Source organism: Apus apus, chromosome 10, assembly GCF_020740795.1.
Source record: "Apus apus isolate bApuApu2 chromosome 10, bApuApu2.pri.cur, whole genome shotgun sequence".
NCBI lineage: Eukaryota > Metazoa > Chordata > Aves > Apodiformes > Apodidae > Apus > Apus apus.
In genome coordinates, this window is record NC_067291.1 from 4,855,925 (window position 1) to 4,882,351 (window position 26,427).

The 26,427-nt window shown below is 40.5% G+C and overlaps 1 protein-coding gene across 2 annotated transcripts in view; it reads left to right on the forward strand.

Moving 5' to 3' along the window:
• Positions 1-9,977: 9,977 nt before the first annotated feature.
• RORA (RAR related orphan receptor A) overlaps positions 9,978-26,427 on the forward strand; it is a 356,756-nt gene continuing 340,306 nt past the window's right edge. Inside the window, exons 1-2 of one of the 2 annotated variants that reach the window (XM_051628156.1) lie at positions 9,978-10,013; positions 11,104-11,345. In XM_051628156.1, coding sequence (XP_051484116.1) covers positions 11,177-11,345 — 169 coding nt within the window. In that variant the 5' untranslated portion in view covers positions 9,978-10,013; positions 11,104-11,176. Of the gene's footprint in view, positions 10,014-11,096; positions 11,346-26,427 lie in introns of those variants that run through there. The other variant, XM_051628157.1, reaches the window with a different exon arrangement.

Genomic DNA, 26,427 nt, shown 5'->3' on the forward strand with positions numbered 1-26,427 from the left:
TTGCTTGGCTGAGCTGGCATTAGCAGTATATGAGCGGCTTGCATTGGGAACTTGCTGGGATGAGGAAGGTAGCAGTGACCAAGCACTGAAATATCACAGATTTTCCAGAGGCAGTGGCACCAAAATTGAAAGCATTAAGCACAGTCTTGCTTAAATATGAAATTGCTGCACACTAACCCATTTTGCTTCCTGGGAACAACAATTATGCTGTTTCAATTCAGAATGAAATTAAAATCAAACAAAACAATTCTTCTGTAACCGAAACTGAGTCTGTGGCAGGGATGAGTCAGGACTGAAGTCTTGAAGGGATGGAGGATTTCATGCACGAGCCTCTCTCCATTTCCCTGTTACCAGGGAAGATTCACAGGCAACAGACTTAACGGGTTAGGCAGACAACTTATTGCTCAGTCAGTCATGAAGAGCTGACACCTATTCTGCATCTTGGAAGGCTTGCACACTGTTTGGATGTGTTAGACAAATAGTAGCATGCTTTATACTATTTTTCTAAAAAGATTTTTTTTTCCATAGTTTTCACAAATTTGGGGTAAACCACTTGCTTATTTGAGTAACAAACTAATTTTGTTCTTTCTGCTTTAAGTAAAGCATACTATTCTGTCAGCTACAGTTTTAGTTCCCTCCAGCTGCAGGGAAACCTTGGGTCAGATTAATCAAAAAGGATAACAGATAGTTTTCAGGTATTGCATACTAATGAATAGGTGGCTTCTGTTCATTATTTATCTACCCCAGAAATTTAATTAATAGCTTGAGAGCTAATTATTGAATTTCTGTATTTGTGGAGAATGGTGCTGTGCTTCAGAAGGTATGGATCCAGTGCTACAGACAAGTTTCTGTATTTTGTATTCATTGAAACATAAAAATAAATTTACTTCAACCATGCATGCCCTTGTTCATTTTTCTGTTAGCCTTTAGTAGCTTTCTGACACCATATAAGCACTTTAGAAGGTGGACGTTGTGTGAATTAAAGACAGCAGCAAGCCAAGGAGCATCTGGAAAAAGCCCAAATGTATGTATTTGTAGTATCACACACCACCTTTCACACTTCTGGGAAAGAATGAGGATTCCGAAAAATGGTGTCATGGTTAAAGGGCTTCTGATATGACTGGCTCCTCTTAATACACTGCTGCAGCTGCTGGGCTTTGACAGTTCTGAGGTGGTTCTCAGAATTTTTCCAGCTGCAGGTCAAGTCCTACTTTTTGTGAAACCCTGAGCATAGAGATTTGAATAGCTGGAGCTATTCCCATTGGGAGCTTGTGTCTCAGGTGTGTATGCAGGCCTTTAAACTGGGATGTTGTTTTTTAACAGCAGAAATGGAACAAAGCAAAAGGGAAAGAGGAGAGGGAGACAATTGTTAGTGTGGTGTAGAAGCCATGATGAACAGGTCTGTCATCCCTGAGGCTTGCCGTTTCCTTGGTCTGACTTCCTCAGAAGCTTGAGCAGGTTGCTGCATCTGTGTCAGTCTGCCTGGCAAGATCAGAGGGATATTATTTAACTATTTGTGGTCTTTTTGATCTCTTGCTTTCCTGCACTGGCAAAACAAGTACTGTAACTTGGTTTAAGCTTCTTCACAGCTAATACTGAAAGCATGAAATGATTCCACATACATTTCCAGCAAGGGGTTTGTTGTGAACTAGTGTGCTGTTTTTTCTGTGTTCCTGATGGTCCAGAAACTAAACCACCAAGTACACACAGCAAGCAGTCTGAATTCACAGTGTATATATACATACGGACAGGGACATGTTCCATATTTCTGGATGAACACAGTGATCACAGAGAGGACTGTTCTTGTTGTGGCTTCTTCTAACTCTTCTCTTGGTAATTCTATGGATGCTGTCATGGGAACAGAAGTGGTAACAAGTCACCAATCAAAAAAGGGAAGCTTTCCAATAGTGAAATAGTTCTTTTGAAAAATAATACTTATGGGGAAAAAAAGAGCAAAGAGAAATAGATTGACTGTCTGACCATCTCAGTACCACCGAGTTTTTTAAGCTTCAATTAAAACTTTAAAAATAGGATTGTTGTTTGTTTGTTGTTGTTTTTTTAAAAAAGAGTAACAGACCTTGTATTTTGATTTAGGCTTTTGTACTCCTCACTGGGAAGCTTAAATAGTTTAAAAATACTGTGGCTTAATAGTTAATTGTCAAATTCAGAGTAGTAAAGACCATATTCCTGGTGTTCGAGGTCCTAGTTCAGCAAAGAATTTAAGCACGTATCCTGTAAAGCATGTGACTGTTTTCACTCTTAGCTGTATACTTTCCCAAGCCTTATTTCTCCCAAACTCTAATCTTTTAGTAGTATAAATATGCGTAGCTCCATTGACACAGTTTGTTGTTGGTTTTTTTTGCTTTCCGGATGTTTTGTTTGCTCATATAGTCTGAGGTATGAATTCCTTTAATTGTGCATAGCTGAAAGCAGCACACAGATGTCATTACCTGATACAGAAAATACTGAGCAAGTGTTTTGTTGTCCTACGTCTGTGCATGCTGGGTCTAGAGGGTACAAATTTAGCTTATAAAAGGGTTGTAGAAGCATATGCAAGCACAGTAATTTGAACAAATATTCCATCTTTGAGTATTAAAAATAACCGTGGGCTTTTAAAAACAACATTTCTGGAAGGTTTTCATTATCGTTTTCAGGACTATCCCCTTCTTCAACCCCTTTACTTGGTGGAAAGCATTTGGAGAGTTAGACTTTTAAAAAAATCTCTCATCTATAAACCCAAGTTCTGCAGAAAAACCTACTGTGGTAATCAGTACATTCATCTGGGGAAAAAAACAGCCGAGCTATTTATTTATCTTTAATTATAAGTAGTTAAACAAGGAGAATAGACTTAGAGTTCCTAGTGAACTTAAAAAGACTGAGATTTGTGCCAGCTAAAAATTAATTAGTAAGGAATTTTTAATTCCAGCATCCTGGGCCAAGAATCTATTCCTTGATAAAGATGTCTCCATGGAATAGAGTTATGAGATCAGATTAGAAGGAACGTAAACTTTATATTGCAAGATGCTTGTACTTTGAACACCAATGCAAAGAGCATAGCTGAAATAATTTTTTTGGGTGTTGGAACATACGCTCACAGCTGATCAGACGGAGGCCCAGCATGTCAGGTGAAAGAACACAAGATCCCTGAATGTAACGGGAAGATTCTGAGGTGGAAATGTATTAAGGGCTTTTAAATCCAAAGTAAATATATTCCTCTCCTGGGTTTGTTAATGAACCTGAAATGATGAAATAGCTAATACCACCTCTTTTGGAAGAGTATTATATGCTACTGCTTCCCTCTTGTCTACTTGAAGCAATGGGGCATGGAGCACTTGTGGTAAAAGCCATATTAATAGTTTCTTATTCTTTAAACCTCTTCTACTTCTTAGTGTGATAGAAAGTGGGGAGGACTTAAAATTTCACAGTGAAAAACAATGGTAAACAGTAGATATAAAACATGTAAGGTATGTTTTGTGAAAAATATCTTTTGGCTCTCAATCTAAACTTGTTGATTGGAAACATTTTCCACTACTCAGACAAGGTTTGCAGCATTAGGGAAAATTGTAATTTAAAGCTAGTATTTGTTATGAGTTCAGTTTTATATTCAGACGATCAAAAATTCTTAAGTAGAGCTGCTACAGTGTTTTTGCCTTTTTGTATTGATCTATGAAAACCCTCAAACATTAGTAAGGAACTTTGAAGTGAACCTCTTTTCCTTTCAAAAGAGTTCACTGATCTTGCTGTTCCTTACGGTAATTTAACATCACCATAAAAGTTTTATAAAACTGTCTCAGTGGAGGGCAGGCACAGCAGTAGTTCTCTTTGGTATATGTACCAGGAAAATACCAGTGCATTATAAAGATTATAGATAATTTGAAAAAGAGTAAAATTGCACTAGTGTAAAGCTAATACTGTAAATATTAAATTATTTGCTTATTCTGTTTAACTTGTAAGCAAATGATTGCCATCATGCTAAGGTGAGAAAAAGCATACTATTGCCAGAGAAAATGGGGTACTTTGAGGGACTCATGATGGGCCTGCAGAGATGAAACATAGTGGAAGCTGCAAAAAACAAACAGAAAAGTCCTGTGAATACCTCATTGATGTGTCCATAGGGTAACATATTAATGAAGGATTTGGAAAAAATAATTATATCTTACGTAAGTTGGATTTCATGTTAGTTGTTCACCATCTAGGATTTTACCTTCATAGGTTTATCTTTTTAAATCTTTAGTAGTGTTGCCGAGATGCTGCTTTGTGATATTTTCAAATGATGGTTACATTTCTACAATAGCAGCAAGGGTCACTGAGAATTCCATGCATTATGGAAGACAGCAAAATTTATGTTATGCTGCTTTCTTTACTATAAGTGACAGATTCAAATGAAAGAGTGTTCTAAGAATTTATGGACTACGGCAGGTTTTATTTTTGCTTTAAACTTCAAAATAACTCTGTGGGTTATCACAAAAGCTCCCAGTCACAAGATTCAAACCTCAACTAAAACTTTGTATAGCAAAGAGCTTCTTATTTTGCCTGTGAATCCTGTAAGGCAATTATTTTTATAAATGAGATAATAGAGAGCATTAAATTTGTGAGGATGTTTTACATAGCCTGCTTTTGCTTTAAGATAATAACTTTCTTTAAATAAATTAATCTTTTTGGAAGAAAGAGAAGTGTCTTACCTATCTCAGTTGATACTGTGTGCATAGGAAAGACTCAGAAATAGGTGGCTGGGATCTTGCCTGGCTAGGCTTACTTAAGCTGAAATTAGCTTTTTTTTGTGTTCTTTAAATGACAAGGAAAAAATTATTATTTTTTTTATGTAATTTGCATAGTAAAATGTATATAAGTATCTCAGGCAAAAGAGTTGAAGGGAGCACCTCTTTGGCTAACAAACCTGTCTGATTTATTTAAAGATGCTGCAAATTAAAAAAACATCAAAAAATCCACCCTTGAAATAATTTTTTAGTTAGGATGCCAATTTTGTATTTTCTCCCTTGACTTTACAGAGAGGGATCAAGCAGGTTAATGTTTTTGTTCCCTCCAGCATTATTTTATACTTCTAATCGAGGAAAGTTTTGAAAATTATTCTGGAATAGGCTCTTTATTTTGTTGTTTGTAGATTAGTTAGATTGTCTTGGTGGTTTGAAACACAGAAGCTGCTTTTTTGATAATGGTGATGAGCATTGCCATAAGCAGCTGTTTGTTGTTGAGATTCTTCCTGTGAGGCGAGTGCATCCATAGCCATAGAACAAGAGGGATGTTCAGCCAAAATTATGTGTAAAAATACCTTGCCTGTTTAAGTCCTTGTCTTGGGAGAGCTTCTTATGGCCTAACACAGGCATAGGTCTCAAAAAGCTTGTGCTAGAGTCAAACCTAAGTAAGACATAAGTAAGACATAACTCTTTCATGTTGATATGTAAATGGCTTTGAGGATAGCTGAGTCTCCTAGTTGAAGACATCTCTCTTGATGCTGTTACTGAGTAGCCTATGTGTACTTTTCTAGTTGAAATTGTGTAAGAATTGCCCTGTTGATGGTACAAAGGCTGCTGAAGAGCTATCAGTAGCTTTACCGTATCCAAAGTGGGGTGGCTTTTTTGGCTAGAAAAATCCATAGTTGGATCTGTTTAATGAACTCTATGTTGTGATTGATTTATTCAAATTCAGAAATTGGAAAATATGCAAGGTTTTGTTCCTTTCTAAATACGTTCAGAAGTCTGCATGGTGGGGTTTTTTAAGGAAAACATCATTTTACTTTGAAGCATGTCTACAATTCAGTTAAGTAAAAAAAAAAATTAGGTGCAAAATGCATCTTTAATTTGAGGTCTAATTAATAATTTTGTTTGCTTAAAAGGTACTTTTCCCACCATATTTTTCATCACAGGAGAAAAAGCTGAAAAAAAATCACAAAGATTATTTTCAGTTTTGGTGCTTAATAGAACATGAAGACAACTCTAACAATCACCACTTTGGTGTTTTGTTGTTTTTTTTTTTACACTATTAGAACTACCAGTTGTGAAAGTTAAATAGTTCTGCTCTCATCTCCAAACATGGAGAAAAATTGATCTGTTCCTTCTTACTATACCTTTGTTCCATTAACACATTGGAATATATTCACTGTGAAATTCCTCTATAATACATGTGGTACTTGAGGGAATAGCTACTAAGTAAATAAGAAAGTACTCAAGCAAAAGTTAACTAAAAAGCAACCACTCCCACATTGGACCTGGAATGATCCAAGATTACAGAAGTGGTGCCTCTTTTACTGATCTTCACTAAAAGAGCTCCCATTTTTTTGAGACGAGAAATGTATCTTTGGATTAGATTTTTCTCTTCCCTGTTTTTGTTTAACTCTTCAGAGAATATGGGCAGGCTGAATTGCTCCTCTAATTCAATTAGCTTACCTTTGTGGGAGGAAGAAGTTATCTGCAAGTGTATGGAATGTGAGAAAGGTGTTCATCTTCCTAAAGGAAAATATTGAGTAATTTTTAGACCATCTACAAGAAAACAGCAGCAAAGGCAGCATGCTGAGACAGACAGATATCTCTAGGCCTTTGGCCTTAATACATTCACAAAAATGTATTGAATTCTTAAAAACTGTCTTGTCCTATTGCTGCTTATTCTTTATATCAGGGGATGCTGATTGTGGACATAGTGCTGTACAGATAAGCAAAAGGATTCATTACTTCATATGTTGTATGCTTCTCCACTTTATTTTCTTTTAGAAATAGAAAATCCAGTAAGGAATGAATCCCAATGGCAGGAAAGTGGAAATAGAGGCTTAACAAACAATGAAAGGCAGCTCATAGTTTACACTGTGAGTTTTCAGCAGGAAGAAGGAGATTCCACTGAATCTGTGCTGTGCTAGCTAGTACTAGCAAATACTCACTTTAAAACAAACAATTATATCTGTGAGCGTAAATTCCAGATGGGCTGTTTGATGAGCCTTTCCCATTTGCTTAGAGATAAAGGCTGTGGGAAAGGGTCCACTGAAACTGCATCCAGTTGCAGTGCCTCCAGCCCAGTGCTCTTATTTCTCTCCTATTATTTCTTGTTTTCATCTAGAATAAGACACGCTGTTAAAGTAGTATTTAATTACTATGTCATAGTCAGCTTCAGTTATTCAGGTTCTATACATGTAGCTTACGAGTCACCCTGTTTTTGCTAAGGCTTGATTGGGTGCATAACTTGGAGAAAGTTTCTTTCAGGTATTACAGGCTGTATGTGTTTCAAGCAGAAGCAGTTTCTTGTCCTACTCTAAAATTTAATTAACCAAAGTTTTGTAAACTATTAAAATATATGCCACAGAATATGGTTACAAAGAACAGATGCATATGATTTGCATATCAGTTGTAATATGTGGAAATTCTTCTTTCAAGATTGGTCTATGAGTACATCACAATTGTACTAGTTGACTACACTGAAGACCTAGTGAATGACCTACTGCTTGTATGACTGAAATTTCCTCTTCTCAATGTCCTTAACCTACAACCTTTTGCTTTCTCTTTTCCTGCAAAGACTTAAAAATCACAGATAGAAGTGTGTCCAATGGAAGCAAATGTGTCTCTTAGCCCTGGCAACTTGTTGTACAGAAGGAAAAGAGCTGTAACGGGAAGAATTTGGGGGAATGTTGCAGGGGAACACCTAAGACAGGAAATGCCACCAGCACCAAAATATCTTGCTAGTTCTTTTTCTGCAACTTTATCCAAGCTTTGCCCTCATGATTTTGCAGCTCCGCAGCAGTATGTTCTGTACAACTCCTAGAGTAGAGCTAACAAAGCTTCCTAGGAAGGTTTGACAGTCCCCTTTGACATGTGTGTGGTGTGGTCAGAGGTCACTGAAGCCCAGATCAACAGAAGGGAACATGGGCTATTATGCTCCCTGGGTTGGCAGTGTGCTTTAAAAAGAATGCCAAAGTGGGGCATTTCAACAGCTGTCTTAGTTGTGTATGTAGACCACACAGTATTGAGTAGACCATTATTGACTTCCTCAAATGCAAAATATCCTTGCATATCTATGGAGCATGAGTGCTATGGCAAAATGGTGTGCTGTTCTCTTGTGAACTGTGATTGTCTGTGTATGTGTGCTCCGTGTACCTTGTGTCTGTCCCACATAAGAGTGTGTTATCATAGAATGCCAGGTTGGAAGGGACCTCAAGGATCATCTGGTCAACCTTTCTAGGTAATACTGTAGTTTATATGAGATGGCTCAGCATCCTGTCAGGCTGAGACTTAAAACTAGCTAATGTGGGGTAATCTACCACTTCCCTTGGGAGACTGTTCCAATGTTTGACTGTCCTCATGGTGAAAAATTTGCCTCTTCTGTCCAATTGGAATCTCCCCAGGAGTAACTTGTGCCCATTACCCCTTGTCTTTTCCATCTGACTTCTTGTAAACAGGGAATCTGCGTCTTCTTTGTAGCCACCCTTGAAGTACTGGAACATGGTAATGAAGTCTCCCCTAAATCAGTTGCAATGGGTTTTCTCCACTACATAAAGCTCAAGTGACTTGTCACCCTATTCTTTTTCTCATGGTACTTTCAGGTTTTATGGGCACCCTCTGCTTTTTGCAAAAGAGCAAAGCTGCTTTGTCTCTTTGCTTGTGCAGGTGCTACAAAAACTCTTGACAGTTACCTCTATAAACATGCTAGAAGGCTGTCCTGCTTTAGCTGGTTCTTATTGCTGGTGACTTAAGAGATGCTGTTAACACACATTTTTCTTCTCTATTGATTCAGATGTTCTAGACACTGGGTTTTACTCCTCACTGGTCCCCCCCACCCCCAATTTCTTTTGAAAAACAAAGCTCTACTGAATGTTGTCCTATTGTAGCCTTTGGTGTTTCTCTCTCTTCTTTGTCTGCTAAGAAAGTAAATTTAAACATCATTGCATTTTAGAAAATGCTGGAAAAGCTACACTGAACTACCAATGTATAGCTAAGGTAGGTGTACAAAATGTCAGCAGCCTTTAACAGATAAAAAGAGAAGAGGAAAAAAAACCACCCCACACTCTGATCATTTGAAATATCTGCAATACTGAAAACAGTCCTGCAAAATACTCACGTGAATAATCCTTACTGTGGCAAGTAGTTGTGTTCCCAGTGCTGGTGAAAGGCAGTGGTCTGGCAGCTTCGAGGAGTGAAGTCCTATTTTATTAGCTGGGCAAGTTTCCCAACACACACTGCCTGGTCAGCCTGCTTAAACTCTGATCTAAAGAGAGAGGGATAAGCTTTCTCTCAGGATAACAGGCAGTTCAGTTTCCACAGCTCACAGAATTCTTGCTTCTATTTGGAGGCTGCCAAGTAGTGAAAAGTAAAGGGAGAGATTTTGGAGGAAATTGCAGCTCAAATCCACCAAACTTGCATCAGTGAAGGACCACCTCGCTGCCCTCTGCAGGTTCTGGCCAGACCTGCTGGAACCTGCCAAAAGACAAGACATGCCAAAAGACTGTGAACCTCTCTGTGCCAGCACGTGGATGGGACACTCCTCCCAGCCTCAAGATGGGGCACTGGGAGCAAATTGTATTCCAGCCTCCCTCTAACATTTTCATTTGCTCCCTTTCTAAGTCTGCTGTTTAGGAAGAGCTTTTATCAGGCTTGAGATGGTTTCACTTGTCCTTGGTCAAAAATATTGCAGCCTTTTGTGTCCAGCTTCTAAGGCTCTGAGACCTGCCATAATTGAATACTTAGCTGTCAGGAATGAGAACTGGCCTAAGCTGGACTGACAGATCTTACCCATTGATCTGATCTCCTCAAATATATTTGTGCTCTGAAAAGGAATGCAGAATCACTATTATTGCTACTCTATCTTCTGCACTGCTTGCCTGTCCCTCTCAGAGGTAGGCAGCCAACAGATAATCAGTACTATTATTGTGGGTTTTTTTTCAGACATGGGTAATTGGAATTACAGGAGCTCCAAATCAACTGACCCAAGACTCTACCCTTTTACCACAAGAACTATCAGCAGTGCAAGATGTAAAACAGTTTTTGGACAAGCTCCTGGGGCAAACAGGGCTCATGGTATGTTTCACAACTGTTTGTGAGTAGACAGCATTTATGATAGAGCAGTGCAATGCTGGTGATTAGACTACAGAACATCAATTTGTCCAGGGTTTACCTGTGATTTTCATCAGGTACCAGCACAACCATTGTGGAAAGCCATAGCAGCAGACCTGGTCAGCAAAAGGTGGCATATAAGCTGCTTGCACATGACCCTGTGCCATCTGGAAAAAGCTGGTTCTGCTATCAGTACGAGAATCTTGGCCTAGTCAGTCAGGCCATGATTCCAGTCAGAGCAGTCAAAGCAGACAGCTTCAGCACGTTCCGCACAGGAGGCAGGAGGGCTGCATGCAGCATGGCCTCTGGTACACCAGAGGGATGTGCTCTTCAGCACACTGTTCATGGCAGCTGTTACTTTATTTTGAAATTGGGTAATGGACAAGGAGTTGGCCATTAGTGAGACAACATGAACTGCACAAGAATTCTTGCAGAAGTCAGATGAAATCTGGAGGTTTCCTTACACCTTGCTAGTCACCTTTTGTCCTATGTCAAAGCATGCTTCATTGAAAGTCGGGTATTGTGTATGGCTGCTAAATGTGTGGGTCTTGAGGCTCTTAATGCAGCTGACATCTTCTGATGCAGCTTCAGCTGAAATAGTGATGGGGGAAAAGACAGCCCTGCTTAGAAGCTCTTCCCACCAGTACTGGAGCTAGAGATGGGAGCTCCTCGTGGGCCCAGGGACCTGGTTGGACGGGCCTCCCGAACGCGTCCAGCCGTGGGTCCCAGCCCTGGCAGGGGTCGGGCTGGCTTCCCTCCCGCCAACGGCAGCACCTTTCCCCCCAACTGCCCCACCCCCCGCCTCCCGCGGTGGCTCCGCGGCCGCCAGCCCTTCCTGCCGCCCGCCCGGCCTGTCCCGCGGCCGCTCCGCGCCTGGGGCCGCGCCGGAGGATGGCGATGCGGGGCGCGGGGTGCGCGGCTGGCGGCGGAGCGCGGGGGGTGCGGGGGCGGGGGGGTGTGCAGCTCTCGCTAGCGCTGCTTGTGGTCACAGCCAGGCAAGCTCACATCCCATCTGGATCACGCTCGCTCTCTCCCTTCTGCTTTCCTACCATAGAGTTGCGCTGGAAACAGAAGATAGAGGGAGTGTAGGAGCTCGCCATCTCCAAGCGATCTACATTGGGAAAAACATGGAGTCCGCTCCGGCAGCCCCCGATCCAGCAGCCAGTGAGCCGGGCAGCAGCGTCTCCGAGGCGGCCGCCGGCGCCAGGGACACCCCGGTGAACCTGGAGCCTGCCCGGAAAAGCGATGCGCCGGCTCCCGTCCGCAGGCAGAGCTACTCCAGCAGCAGCAGCAGAGGTAGGGAGACTTGGGGAAGGGGGAGGGGGCCGGGGGAGTGGGATCTGGGGGTGGGTGGGAATAGGAAGAGGGGGGTAAGAGAGAAGAGGGAAATGCAGCAATTTAATCCTCTCGTTTATTGCTCGTGCTTGTTGAAGCTGTGCACGCAAACAAGCCGCGCTTCTACCCCCTGCAAAACCTTGCAAACTTTTATAGCTTCTTTTAATTGCTGCAGGAGGAGGGATAAATGCAATGAAAATATTGAGCGGCGTTTGGTGCTTCCCAATCTCTCTCGTTTGTTGCCTGTGGTATCCGGATGGGTACTGTGCCCCTAAAATTACATAATTTTATAAATATATAAAGCAACAGCAGGAGTATTGGGATTCAAGGCAACAAACTTTTAAAGCTGCAGTGTCCTTCCTCCCCCCCTTCCTTCTCCCCCTCGTCTGTCTGCTTTTGACAGTTTCTCAACTGGTGTGCTGTGGCTTGTTGTGAATGGGGGATCTGTGATTAAACAGGAGATTTGCGGTCTGCGGGTGACTTATTCACTCTCTTGCGCGCTGTTTTCGCTTAATTCATTGAAGTGTATCCTAAATATTATTTCCTTTCGGAGCGGATGATCTCGTAGCTGCTGTTGTTTCCTGAAGGTGCACAACTTCGCATAGGGTCCCTTTGCTCCCGTGGATTCCCCTTCGTTTCCCCCCCCGCTTCGGCCTCCGACGCTGCAAACAAACAAACGACCCCCCCCCCCCCTTCTCGGTCGCTAGCTGCCAAGCTCTCTCCTGCCCCCGATCGCGTCTTTCAGTCGTGTGGGTCAGCTCTGAAGGTGCCGAGGGCTGTTGAAGTTTGGCGTCAGGTCGGCGGTGCCCCTGCGGCGGGGGGCTGCGCGCTGCCGGGGCCGCCGGGCGGAGCGGAGCGGGCAGGGCGCGCTGGCCCCTGCGCCCGCCGCGGGCATGGTGAGGGGCGCCGGCTTCAAACACCGCCGGAGTTTGCCGAGACGGGAGAGAGGGAGGAGGCTGCCGCTTTAATTACTTGTAAATAATTTATGAGGCGTTGCTCCTGCAAGAGGGGGGAGCGCACTAGAGAGGCTTCGTTCGGTAAAATCACTCGGTGATGGGTAAAAATTAATTAAATAACGCAATGTAATAAAATATATATGGCTGTTGAAAGAAACGACGGGTGGAGAAAAGTGCGTGCCCGGCGGGAGCGGCAGCCCCCGCGGCAGCCGCCGGCGGAGCCGGGGCGAGGATGCCCGGCGGTGGGGAGACCATCTCTCCTCGGACGGAGGGATTTTTGGTTGTAGGTTGGAATATGGCTGATCATGTGTTGGCTTGTGTTTTACAGTATTTTTCCCCTTTTGGCCACACCCCCCCTTCCCAGGCAGCTTCCCACTCAGGGAATCCGCGTACAGTAAAAGCCATCGAGATGACACACGGCGAAACATTTAATTAGAGGCGATTTGCGAGCAGGGAGCGCGCAGTTCGGCGGATGCCGAGGCGAGGAGGAGCGGGCTTGGCCGGAGGAGGCCGGGTGGCCACGGGCGTGTGTGTAGGGAGCATTTGGCTGCGCAGGGTATATTTAGAGCTTGCGAGAGTGGATTTGGAATGCAAGCGCCTTATGTAACGAGGTTAATCAGAAACACTGAAGAAAATTTCCTTAATTTGTCGGGGAGTTTTCTGGATGTTTGCGGAGCGGCCGTAGTTGGCGGGTGTTACACAACGCCCCGGCTCTCCCGGCCGAGGGCTCCGGCGGCGCGGGCAGCTGATGGTGCCGGGGAGCCGGCAGCCGGCCCCGGAGGACTTGGGGAGGGGGCAACTTTGGGGTCCCATAAATTATGTAACGCTGGGCTGCCGTTTCCGTGCGGATGCGAAAAGGGGGAGGGCGGGGAGGGAGGACGGGACTCTGGGAAGACCAGGCGGCTCTGGTGGTTGGGGTGTTTTCTTGGCGGTCCCGGCTTGTTTAGGCATTGGTACTGCTAACCTGCTGACCCATATGTCCCTCCTCCCCGGGATTAGGCAGGGGAGGGGTGCGGGGCCGGGCACACGCCGGCACTCGCCGCGCTCCCTCGCCGCACGCAGGCGGGCGCTGGGTTATGTAACAGGCGGAATGAGAACCCGAAGGTCAGTGATGGAGGAGCCATCCCTGTGCCACACAATGGCCACAGCTCCGGGCCGCTCTGCCGCCTCCCGAGGGGCAGGGAGCTTGCGGCAGGAGCTGGCGTGCGGGGAGGGAGAGGGGAGATGGAAAGGAAACGGGCAGGGATTTGGGAGAAAAAAAATAAAAATAAATTTAAAAAAATAAAAAAAATGTTTGGGTTTTTTCAGATGATGTCATGGAGTTGGCAGAAAATACAAGCCTACTCCTAGAGTGCAAACAGTAAGAGAATTGGAACTGGCATTCTGTATTAATGTTGCATAAATAAGCATTTTGGAAATTGACCTACACACTACACACCAGCTGATTATGCCTTTCTATAAGTTAACACCTGGAGGTACAGAACCGTGCAAGGAAAACATGACAGTATTAACATTTTGACCTCCTCGAAATCAGGACTTGGTATTTTAGGTGTTAAGTGTCCCTATAGACTTGCAGCTTTTTTTTTTTTTTTTTTTTTTAAACTATTGAAATAGAATTTAATTTCTTGCTTTTCTCATACAATCTTTTATTTCTTCTGGCAACAGTGTGACCTTAGTGTGTGACCAGTATAGGTGAAATTATTTTTGGAACAGCTGCCGTTGTAAGCTCATATGTTCAGCTGTGTATTGACTTAAAGAATTTACCTGTTTGGGTTGTGATTATTTTATCTTGTGAACTGGCAGATCTGTACTCTGTGCAATCTGTATGGAGGAGTTATACAGGTATTTAGATACTTAAGATATACATACATATGCACATACCTCTCCAGCTGTAAAAATCCTTATTGTTGGACTTAGAAAACCTTTTAAAACTCTATAAATGTTAGTTCCATATCCTTTATTTTCACAGCTGCACCTGCTGCAAAGCTGCTTTGATTCTTCTGAGTTTATAACAACCGGTTTACCTGGGGAATGAAGAAAACAGAATAGAAGAAGGGGCTAGATCCTTACATAACTTGATTTTTATTTTGCTAAGGTTATGTTGTTTGTGTAGAGCTCTTAACTGAAAACATAAATTCAAGAGTTATCAAAAGCACCTTTCAATAGAGAATTGTTACCTGATTTATTGTGGAAAAATCAGGAGAGGGATAAAAAGCCTGGTTTTCCCCAAGAGGATGTTTTTAGTGTTGACACTAATTGTTTAAGAATTTCCTAAGAGCAGTCACTATCCAGAAGGTTGAATTTCAGTCTCTGTGTGTTCTGCAACAAGGCTTTGTGGTTTGCTATGGTTAGTGAAAGGAATGCTTCACTCACTAGCCCTGGCCTCTTAAGTGCCATTCATTTAACTTTGCAGGCTTTGACATCTATGGAGTTCTCCCCATGCTGCAGTCTAAGGCTTAATGCTCTACTAGTCCCCCTAGAAATAGCCATAATAAACTATATTTTAATAGAGAACTGTTGTCTCATTAAAAATGAAAGGGTTATAAAATGTTTTTTAATCTGATAAAAAGTAGTTTTGTTTTTTTGGGTTTTTTTGGACTGAGCTCTTGGTTTCAGTTTTAAGTCAATCAAGAGAGTATGTCGTGCTGAAAAAATCTAAAAGCAGTTCTTATATAATGGGGAATGTGCTGTGTGTAAATACTTCTGTGATGCTTTGTATTTAATAATAAAAGCTGCGGATATATAGGTACGTGTTTTCTTGCTGTTGAAGTACTGAGACTACTGCTGTTTTTCAGAAGCCTTTGTAATTTATTGTCATATCATCTCTTCAGCCTGACCCTTTCTCTTCTGGTAGACTGGGGGAGCGCTTCTTTTTTGTCTTTTGCTTTAATTTAGGTGATGCTCCACAAATAGGGATATGTCATTGTTAGTAATGACGTCAGTAGGTTTCTGGTGTTCTTTTCTTTAAAAAATCCTTTATTGCCAGATTTCTTCCATTTCTGAATTTGAACTATTCCATGGAGCATAGTTATGATACAAAACTTTGTGTGTTGTTTTCTGGAGGACTCTCTGAATTTTACAAATCTGGATGTTTCCTGTAGACTCTTTTGGTTGCCTTTGTCATCTTTGTGGCCTGTTCTGCATGCACCACTGGTTTAGTCCTATTTTGTTAAATGATATGTGCTATGAATTCTTTAAAGGATAACATTGTTTTAAATGTTTGTACCACAGCAGCAATAATAGCAGCAGTATGCTGTTCTCTTAGGAACAATGCAGTTCTCTGATTTCAATAAACCGTAACCTATTCTCTTATTTTATTTGCTTGCGAAGCATCTCAGGAGCTCATAAACCAGTATGTAAATACTGTTATCGTTCAACCAAGTGCTGTAATTTTACTAAATAAAGAACATGTTTTAAAATGGAGATTAACAGGCTGTGTGACAATCTCAGTTTTGGGTATAGCACTTTGTTTGAATGGAAAGGGCAATTTCAGCTTTGGGAAGTTGTCTGCTTTTTTTTTTTTTTAATTTTAATTCTAGTATTTGTTTTCTAAGCTACAGAAATGTGTAATGGGGAAAATCGGAAATAACTCAGTTGATCTCAGTGGATTTAATCTAAGAGCTCTACCAGTGAAAAAGATAGAGGGGAAAAAAACCAACCTAGTTTTAAATGACTATGATATCTCTGTCGGTCCTGACATTAATTCACGAACAGGTGATCCATTCTCTGCTGAAATATTTTTTTAAAAAGTGTTGTCAGTGACACACAGTCGTAGGAACAGGTGTAAATAAAATAAATAATAAATAAATTGGGAGTATATCTAAATGTGCTGGCAAGTCTGGGTGCTGTGTAGGTTAAAGATTGTTTACAGATTGTGCTTTCTTGCTTCTAAACATGAAGCAAAGAGGTGACGGGCAGCAGTGTTGAGCAGCTGTGTAATGAAAGGGAGAGGGGAATCCTGGGCCCAGATAGTTTACAGGGAGCTGTCAAAATGGAACAATACACCTAACTTATGGCCTTCCATTTCTGTGCTGGGAGGCAATTGTCACCTCCTCAGCTGTTTGTCCATCCTAGACCTTTTAGCTATAGGCACCTGTACTTTTAAAAAATTTCTATCATCTCGCTTGCTTGGAGCAGGATGTTGTGGGAGGGAAGTAGTGGCTGCTTCTTAAGTGAAGCTGAAGTTTTCTCTTGTCATAATACACTTACACCTGGACCAGAACTTGCCAGGGAGATTCGGTAGTTTCAAAATTGCTGTGGCTTTAGTAGAAGAGCAAGTTCCTACAGGTAAGGTGTGGAAACTTCCATGCTTCATATGCAGATTTCTGCTGTCTTGTTTTCTCTTCTTCTCATTCATTTTTCAAGTCTCTTGTTTTTCATGTCTTGATAAGGCAGTCTTTGTCGCCTTGATAGTCGCTTCTAGAAATACATTTTACAGAGCTGTTAGTTTTAACATGATGTATACTGGTGGCTGGCAGACAATCCATGCCTTCTTACCTGTACAGATTCTTTCAAGATATGTAGAGGAGGACTCTGCAGAGCAGAGTCTAAATCCTCTACTGACACTAGATCCATGTTATACAGTTTGTATTGTAAATGGATAGAACTTCATTGTAGGGGTTGTTAGCTTTGTTAGTCCCAGTGTTCTGATAGGAGGCTCTTCTACAGCTTTGCTGTTCTGATAATTAGAAAGCCTCTTCTCACTTCTAACAAGCTGTGTTCATGATTAGATAGTTTGTTTACTGCTTTAAATATTGGTTATAAAATTTCCTTGGACTGAAAATGAAGAGACTGGTATTGTATTTTGTGATAGCTGAACTAACTTAACTGAGCTCTGTTCTCTGGCTTAAGGTTTAGCACTTCAGCCTATCTGTTGTAGATGGTCTGTGCTGATAGAAACATGAGAATAGCTTGGGTTATATCTCACAAGGAGTTAATTGTCTCATTTCTTAAATGTAAAGGTTGTGAATTATTCTTCATACTCTTATCTGAAGTCTAATCTAGGTATGTTTCATTCTCAGCAACAACTGAGCTCTTCAGGGACTAAATATATTAGGGTGTGTAGCTTTATGAAGAAATTCTGGGCCTTCTTTTACAGCAGTTTAATCTTATAGTTTAGCCTCATTGCACTGTTCATTTGGAAGGATCCCCAGGTGTTTAGAACACTGTTGGGAACCATTTTGCTTATTACTGAAATCCAGCCACTTCTTGTGTGGAATCTGACAGCTGTTTAATGGTGCTCAGCCATGCTAAGCAGATCAGAACAGAGAGTGAAGAATACCATACCTGACTGAAACACTCAGAGGGATTTCAGGTACAGATAATATAATTATCTGCATTGGAATTGGGTCAAATAGCTCTATTCCTGTAGAAAATTACTAGATATTTGCGGTGGCAGTATATGGTCAAGAAATGAGTTTGAAATATCTTCCTGAAAACGATACCCCCAGCAGTGAGATAATCGAAGATCCTGCTGCTTACCTATTGTGATCACCAATGGCGGTATGATCCATGTTTTCTTCAGGTATTTCTAGATGTGTTAATTGTTTGGTCCCATGCTGGTATGTGAAATCTTACAAAGTGGGGGGGCAACTGGGATGTTGCAGGTCTTGCTTTGGAAAGCAGATTCCTGTCAGTTGTGTTCTTTAGATAGTGAGTTGCACTGCTGTATGTGAAACATGTTCATGTTAACAGAGGTTTTAAAAATGATTGTAGGGGATCTGTTGGCACTAAGCTAGTGCAGGGGATGGGTGAGATGTGCGTTACATTCTTTTCTTTTGAGGATGTTGAGAAGACATACAGTTTCCAGTGGTATTCAATTTCATTTCCAATAGAATCCAGTAAAACAGAATGTAAACACAAGATGTGTAAAGGAACAAAAGTTAAAATTCATGATCAACTGAATGTATGTAAATGTTCCAGTAATCATGACCAACTGCAGAGTCTTTCATTTGTAATTTAATCTAATAATTTCCATGCTCTTCTAAAGGAGCACACTATGAAGCTAGCAACTTCTGTGAAATTGCTGTGCTGTTACAAACAGCATTTGAACTGGCATTATAACAGCATGATAGATAGCGAGATGGAGAACAAAGTTAGCAGTTGAAACTGAGCTGAGAGAAATTGCTAGCAGAATGTGAGAAAGCAAAGTTGGATTATGATAACCTCCCTTGTAGAATAAAATTAAACCTTTTTAAAGGCTTTATTGATTTTTAGTTTGTAGTTGTACTATGTATTTACCTCACATGGGTACATGAGATTAATGAGGCAGGTGTAGTGATCACAGAATGAAAAACTGTGGTGGTGCTGTTCTTTTTAAATATTTCATTTTGTACAGACTGTGGGATATTTACTGCATTAACTGGCAATATGTCTATGTGCTTTAGTTCTGCAACTGTTCAAATGGATTGAAAGTGTTTGATACACAGCACAGACGGAAATGAAAACTGACCCCTTAGAAAGGGATTGAGCAGAGAGCCCCCCCGCCCCCTTTTTTTATTACTTGCATAAAAATCCTTTAAAAGAGCGTGCTTGTCCGAAGAGGCAGTTTGTGTCAAGAATGGTGAATATATCCCCAAGAAGGCTGCAGCTGTCTTTGAAAATATGGCTGAAAGAATAAAAAGTGAAAAAAAAAGAGGTAGACCATTTGTCATCAAATATGCATCCAGTAATGTTGCCAGCTCCTCACATAGGAGAGAGGAATATTTTTCCATAGCTATGTAGAAGTGTATGCCATACGCTTCTGAAATACATATATCTGCAAAACTGTAGACACCATGGGGGAGACTTAAATTATATATTAGTAGAGCTTGACTTGACTGTTTTGGCACTGAAGCAAGGTCTGTTAGATACAGTCAAGGATAAAACTAATGCCAAGGCTTGTGAAATACGGATTATAAGTTTCACTTTCTTTCTGTCATAGAAGTGTAAGAATACTTTAAAGTAGGACTTTGCCTCATGGTTTCTTTTCGAAGGAAAAGGTGTGGAGAAATGCCCTCTTATGAACTGATAGATGATTTTGCAAAAGTCTGTACCAAATGTAAATCATTTAGAGGTCTGTGCTGCTTTACATCTATTAGCTAAAGACAGAAAGGTAAGGTTTGAACTATTCCATTGAAAGAACTATTGAAATTTGAAAAGACAGGCTAAAATACAGCTTTTGTTAATACTTTACTTGAAGTAAAAAAGTGTCAGCATAAAGCATCTTCTAAATCCTGTGTATATTAAAAAATAAAATAAAATTAAACCCATCTCAAAGGAAACTAGGGCATATCAAAAACCTCTTCTCTCTCTGCGTCATACTTCATTTGTGTAATCTCCAAGAGAAGTTTTTTTAGTAATTTTGATGTCATTATAGAAGTTAGGAAGGGTCCTTTACTGCCTTGCTTGTTACTGAGAGGCCTTTAAAAAATTTTAATGAAATAGACTTGGAACTAGTAACATCTGACATCGAGTCATGTTTTGGAGATAAGACATGTAAAAGTAAGTCTGTTAGCAAAAACGCAAAAGCAACTCTTTGCAGAGTTGGTGCTTGGAAGAATATGGATGAAGAAACATGTATTGGTCTTGTACTTTCTATCGCTAAGCATTTTTGCCCATCTGTCAACAGCCAGCCATTTTTTACACTCTGAGTGTCTTCAAAAGCCAAACCAGGAAGCCATTTCTACAGATTTCATTACTGTTCTATGCCCTTGACATTCGCAATGGTTATATTATTTTCTGCCAAAAACAAGCGTGTTTTTAAAAACTAAAATAATCTGATTTTCATGAACATGAACCTGCAAGAGATCAGATCAAGGTCAGTCATATGTTAGCAGCATGAAAGCTACCCTTGGCTGTTCACGTTCTGCTCTGCTGGCAGGAGACCCGATCCTGTGGCAGTTTATATGTGTTTAACAGTAACTGTTGTGAATGATTCTGTTGATGTCAGTGATAGTACTTCACTTTGCAGAGCTGAGGGTGGTACAGAGCTAGGGGTGTATGTGTAGATCAAGGGAGGACTGCTAGTGATGAAGAACTGCACTGTGAAATTGTTTAAGAAAAATAAGAAATTCAAATGTTAATGAAAATTACTTTGGAAAAAATATTAATTAACTGTTATTTTCAGGGTAGGTAATCCTGGGTGAGTAGTTATTAATTATTTTGGCAGATAAATTGTTACCCTGCTATAATTTTGCTTGCAGGATCATACTCTGGCTTTGTTGTAGAATTTCTATCTGTTCTTAAGAACAGCTGTTAGGATATGAGCACAAATTTCCTTGTCTAGAGCACTGGAGTTGCCCTTGTCAGTTGCTGCATAGGTAATGTGTTTGCTAAGATTGCTAAAAGTTTTACTTTATAGTTGCTGAAATCCTAGCTGTAGTCCTAAAACAATAAAAAAAAAAGTTGTGGTTTTTTTTTCTGTTTCCTGATGGAGAGCAGCAGGCAGGAGTGTAAGGGGAACAAACTGTAAGGACTTTTCTGCAGCAAATCCAGAAAGCTGACTGTTGAGGTAACCTGGCTTACTGGTGTTTATCTCTGTAGGCTTTGGCTAGTTGTCAATCTGTTTAAGTTGTCTTGGCCACTTCTAACAGCCTTTGACCATAACTGAATTCTCTTCCCATTTTGGTTTTCTGGTTAATTACACTACACTACATGCTTTTTAGAGATTCCTGGCTCTAGTTCATGAGAAGTAGCAATTGCTAATTTTTTTGACCCCACTGAAATTACCATGCTGGGTCAGCAGTATCCCAGAGATGCTCTAGTGTCACTAGTGGTGCAGTATTCATGGCTATGCAAATGAACAAGGGAAGATATTTTTTAAACTTTTTTTTATTTAAAGGGAAACAAAATCCTTCTGAAGTTCTAGCTCATCATTAACTTTGCACAGCAGTGCTTGCATCTCTTAGAAAGAGGCTCAAGGAATTCTGTCATTAAATCTTTGGTTTCAGTTCTTCAAATAACACTCCCCCATATAACATGCACCTTAGAGGGGCTGAAGACAAAAGATTTTGGGCAAAGTCAGGATCAACAGAGCAGCTGGTTTTGTGGGTAGGTGTGAGTTTCCATTTAGCAGGCTGTGCCTAGGCCCAGTGTTGGGCTTCTCTGTTTAGCCCTGTACTGAAATGGCTGACTAATGTTCCCATGTCCACCTTCCTGTTGTTTTCAGCCCAGTTTAGAGACTGTAGAAATGGTTTGTTACAGATCTCTGCAATTGGCAAGTCTCTTAATTTCTTCCACGTATCGCTTCTTTTCTTTTCCACAGCAGAGGTTCAAAGTAGAATGTCTGTAGGGATTTGAGAGCAAATGATTACAAGTGGCTAAGTGGGGACTTGTGCCAGTGTACTGAAAATATTTAGTTGTGTTGCTTTCCTCTGCTCACAACAGAACACAAACTGGAAGCAAACTCAGCTCTGGAAAGGCAGCAATAGAAAATGTTAAAAACAAACCCAGAAAGGAAGTAAGTGAAGCCAAAGGTGGGGGAGCAGGGTAGCTTTGGGTAATGAACAGTAAAATAAAGATGTTGCACTTAAGGAAGAAATGTAATGAAGGGGCACAAAGGAAAGATGACTGATTTGGAGAGTGACCTGAAAAAAACCCAGATCTAGAAAAGGAGTGGAGTAGTGGGGGAAGCTACAGTGTCTTTTGAGGGGAGGGAAATTTACTGCCTTACTGCCTCTGGACAATTCAGTTATTAATATTCTGTGATCTTGTCTTTACTGTGGCATGTAATAAAATGTATTTTAGTGCATGGTAAAGTCTCAAACAGTTGTCTCTCACAGATTTGCTTCAGCACCCTATTGTTTCCAGTGAGCTCTGACTAAATGCTTTCGCCATAGATGCTGTGCTAATGTGTTATATGAATTATTTGTCTTATCTCAGTGCTTTGAAATTAGAAGCCCTTTCCCACAGTGTGTTAAGCAGATTAAAAAGAAAGCCTGTTTTTATGGTCCAGGAACAGTGCAAATATATATAGAAAAAAAGTTGTGATCTAACAGTGGGGTGCTGTGGGGGGGCTCTATGAAGCAAATGCATTTTGTAACCTAAATGGTGAGTTAAGTTCCAGCCTTCCCTTGAAAAGGTTTATGTTGTTTCCTCTGGTGCCTCGAATCAAGAGGAATAGCTTGAGATTGGTAGTTTATATTGAGATACCTTTTATTGCTGTTATCTTTTGAAATTAAATTCCTAGGTAGCTGTGCAGTTCCTTCTTCGAAAGCTTGTCAGTAACTAAAGGGCTACATTTACTTGCTGGTAGACAGTCCTGCCACACATTTTGGGCTCTTCTGAAGAGCACTAAACATGATATTAGAGGCTACAACCAGCTATTTTTTTTGTTTGTAAGAATAAAAAAGGAGTCAAGTGATGGCTTTGCAGAGGTATTAATGAAATTCAGGATTCATGTTACTCTGTCTCTTGAACTTCTGTCTTGTGTATTAGTCCCTTCTCTCTTATGCATAGAATATATTTTAGTTACAGCGGTAATGTATGTCTACTGACTTACTCTAATCTTATTGTCATAATGTTTCAAGACAGTTTATATGATAACTACTCTTCTACTTGTGTGGTATTTGTCACATACAAAGTCTAAAGCTATAATGAAATTATTGCAGACATGACACATGCTTAAGATAAAAAGAGTATCTTACTATGTTTGAGGAATAGCTTAATCAAAAAATCATAGGTTATTGTAATACGTATTTGGGAGGGGACAGTAATGGTAAGATGTCAGAGTGAGTATAGTACTTTTTCTGGGCTCAGTTCCTGTTTCTGTAGCTTTCTCACTAATTTCTCTTATTTCCCTACATGGAAATAAGATTGTGTAATGCTGCATCGGTGGTGTTGTGCCTTGGAGCCTCTTGAGATCATGATCAGGGTTGAGAAGTCATAGAATACTTACAGGCTGCACTGTATGGATGTTTAGGCTGAGTTACATTGTGTTTCAAATAATGAAGTCAGACAAAGACACAAGATGCAAGAGAGTGATCCCATTATTTCCCTGTCTGTGGAGTAAGTTAGCAGCTCTAGGCCATTGAACTGCCATAGAAGGTACTTAATGATTTGACTTTTTGGCATTTACTTCCTGCAGAAGGAAGTGGGAAGGAATCTGGCATTCTTAAAAATTGTCCTCTGTCAAGCTACAGCTTGTCATACTGGAGATAGGGGGCTCTGGGGAGGAGGGCAATGTTTTTTTTTTCATAGCTGCCTTAGCAGAGGCTCTGTTGTAGATGTTGCTTAACAGTTTCCTGGAGATCTTGCAGAGATTTCTCTCTGGTTAGCCTGTATCAGGCAGCACTGGGTACCACTACTGGTCAGTGGAGTTACATTGTTTAATTTACATGAAAGTCTTCAGACTCTTCTGCAAACTACAGTTCTGTGGTGTTCTACAGAAAGGTTTTGCAGTGTGTTATGTATTAAAACTTTATAAGAAATAGATAAATGGTGGCAGGTGGGGAAGCAGTATTCCTTCTTTTGGTATAAATTCTTACCTATTATGGGCATTTTTTCAACATATCTTGATGAGACCAGCAGAGAGACATTTGTTTTTAGTCTGTCTCATGTAGTTCCTGAGTATTACAGCCACATTTTAGTGTAAGTATAGGCAGTCGAATTTTTTGTGTAATGCTGACATTTCTATGTGATATTTCTCCAGAAAAGTAAATATTTCTGCATTGCTGTTTTCCACTGTAATGTTTTTTCTCTAAACAGATTAAAAAAAAATAGGAAAGAGAAATGCAAATCAAAAGCAATGTTTTGTTTTAAGCAGAGAGGCTGGTAACTGCTGGACATGACTGAGAAAAGCTGTGGATATAAACCAAGAACAAACGGGATAATTAAGCTATCTTAAAATTAAGGCATTTGAGATTTTAAATTTAAAACATACCTTAGATTTAAATAATAAAGTGAAGCTGTTCTGCATTACTTCTTTCAGCCTTTATAAGGACTGAGCAGTCTTACTTGCCTGCTTTTAGAGGTTACACTTGAACTTGTAATTTGTCTTCTAATATGCAGTTAGTAGTATTATGGCCATAATTCAGTTTTGCAGAGCCAGGTAGGGCTCCAGCACTGTGGGGAGGTTTTGAATACAATGCAAAAACACATTGTTCAAGACACTGCCATAATAAGTAGCCTCTTTACAATTTCCTTAAGGACAGACCAAAAAATAAATGCCTTTCAGTGGCACAGATGGGGTTATAAATTGTTTTTTTATCACTGGTGAAATTTGCTCATGAATATTGCAAATAGGAAGGTGTCTATTCCTTCGGATTTGTTTAAAACTTAAGATGGTGAAACTGCAAGGATGTAGTGCAGATGTGATGTGCTTTCTTGAATATCACATTTGTTTGTCTGGATGCAGATGTTCACAGAGTTACTGTGGTCAAGAGCAGGACAGGGTTCTGAAACGTTATTACTGTGCACTTTTTATATTGCAAGAAGCTAACTCAGTTCATTGTCTCAGGTAAGCTTCTTACTGTGGCCATTAGTTTGTCAGGAGGTAAAAGTCTTGCAAGAGAGAATAAAAGCAACAGACACAAACTGCTGGAGTTCCTTAGTAGAAGTGTTTCAAGTGGTTTAGTCTACCTGATCAAGTCTGTACTTAGAAATTGAAAGAGGTGACTGAGTTTTAAACCTTTCTTTCTTTATAACTGTCTTCTCCTTTGGACACATTATTTCTTTTTCCAGGAGCAGGTGTTAGCAAGAGTGAGGATGCCTTAGATTGGCAGCACTAAGGGACAAAAGGATATTAGGAGGGCTCTGGTTTGATGGCCACATCAAATCCTACTGCAGGTTCTGAGCTTAAAATGCAAGTGTTCACTCAATGTAAAGTGATGGTATCAACCATCAAAGATTGTTTAATGTGAACTGGAGTTTAAGATCCAGGGTGTGAAAAGAATTGGAATACAATATGTTAATGTAACTTGAGGCTGCTAATATGCACTTGTGTTACAGAACAAGGATTAAGGGCAAGTTTTATCCAAAGGCACTTTCAGGAGCTGGAGATATCAAAAATACCGTTAGTCATCCTTTCACCTTTTTATTAGCAGTGTATTGCTGAGGCAGGTAACTGTGAAAATTGGTAAGGAAGCCTTGGTTGGTAGTTAAAGTTCAAAGCTGTATTGAAGTGACCTTTCCAGCAAAGAAGAGACAAGTCACTGCCATTGGTTTTCAGCAAGAGAAACAAGCCTGATACCTGCTTTTTGGTTCCTCTGTTCTGGGAGCGCTGGAGAAACTTCTGTTTGACAGACTTTATAGTAAAAAGGAGTCTGAATACAACCAATTAAAGTACTCTGACAAATTAAGCAGTTAGTAAAAATTGAGTAATGTGCTAGTGCGGGGAAGAGAGAATGAAAGAATAAATTATTGTCTATGCACCTTCTCTTGTATTGGGAAAATCTGGCAAATATGTTATTAGTACATTTGGAATGGCGTATTCTGGATGCAGCAATGTCTGTACATGTTTGATGAGAATGGAGGAAGTATCCTCTAAGAAAAGTGGAGCAGATTTGCTTGCAGCAATTGATGCAGATGGATTCTCTGACAGAGACCTAATGCTGAGCTTCTTCTGGGAGAACCAAGCTAGAAGTCTTCCCTCAAAGTACAAGAGAACTAGAAAAATATTAAACCAAACCAAAACCATACAGATTTCTGTTGCCTCCTTCCTGGTTCTGAACTTAGATAAAAGAATTAGGAATAGTGATAATGCCAGCTGTTTGCCTTGAGAGGACTAGGGGTTTGTGTACCTTTCAGAAGCTGGAGAAGCCTTCAGTAGGCTGTGAGATTCTCTTGTATCAAAACCCAAAGTAACAATCATCATAACTGAATATGGCGCTGTACCTGGTGTAGCACATATTTCAAACATGGATTGAATTCAGCAGTAGGTTTGAATTCTTTTCTTCTAGAAACTAGCCCAAATAACAAAAAAAATAACCTCAGTATGAAGATCTTCCATTGAGGTGTCACTCAATGTTAATTATGTAGTGACTCTTCTTTCCCCTCACTGTTACATCAATTGATTTTCAGCTACCTGATTCATCATGACTTTGTCACTTATGTTGAAGACCCAGTTTATTTTCAGCTATTAAAAATGGTTTAGGCTTCTGTTGACTCTA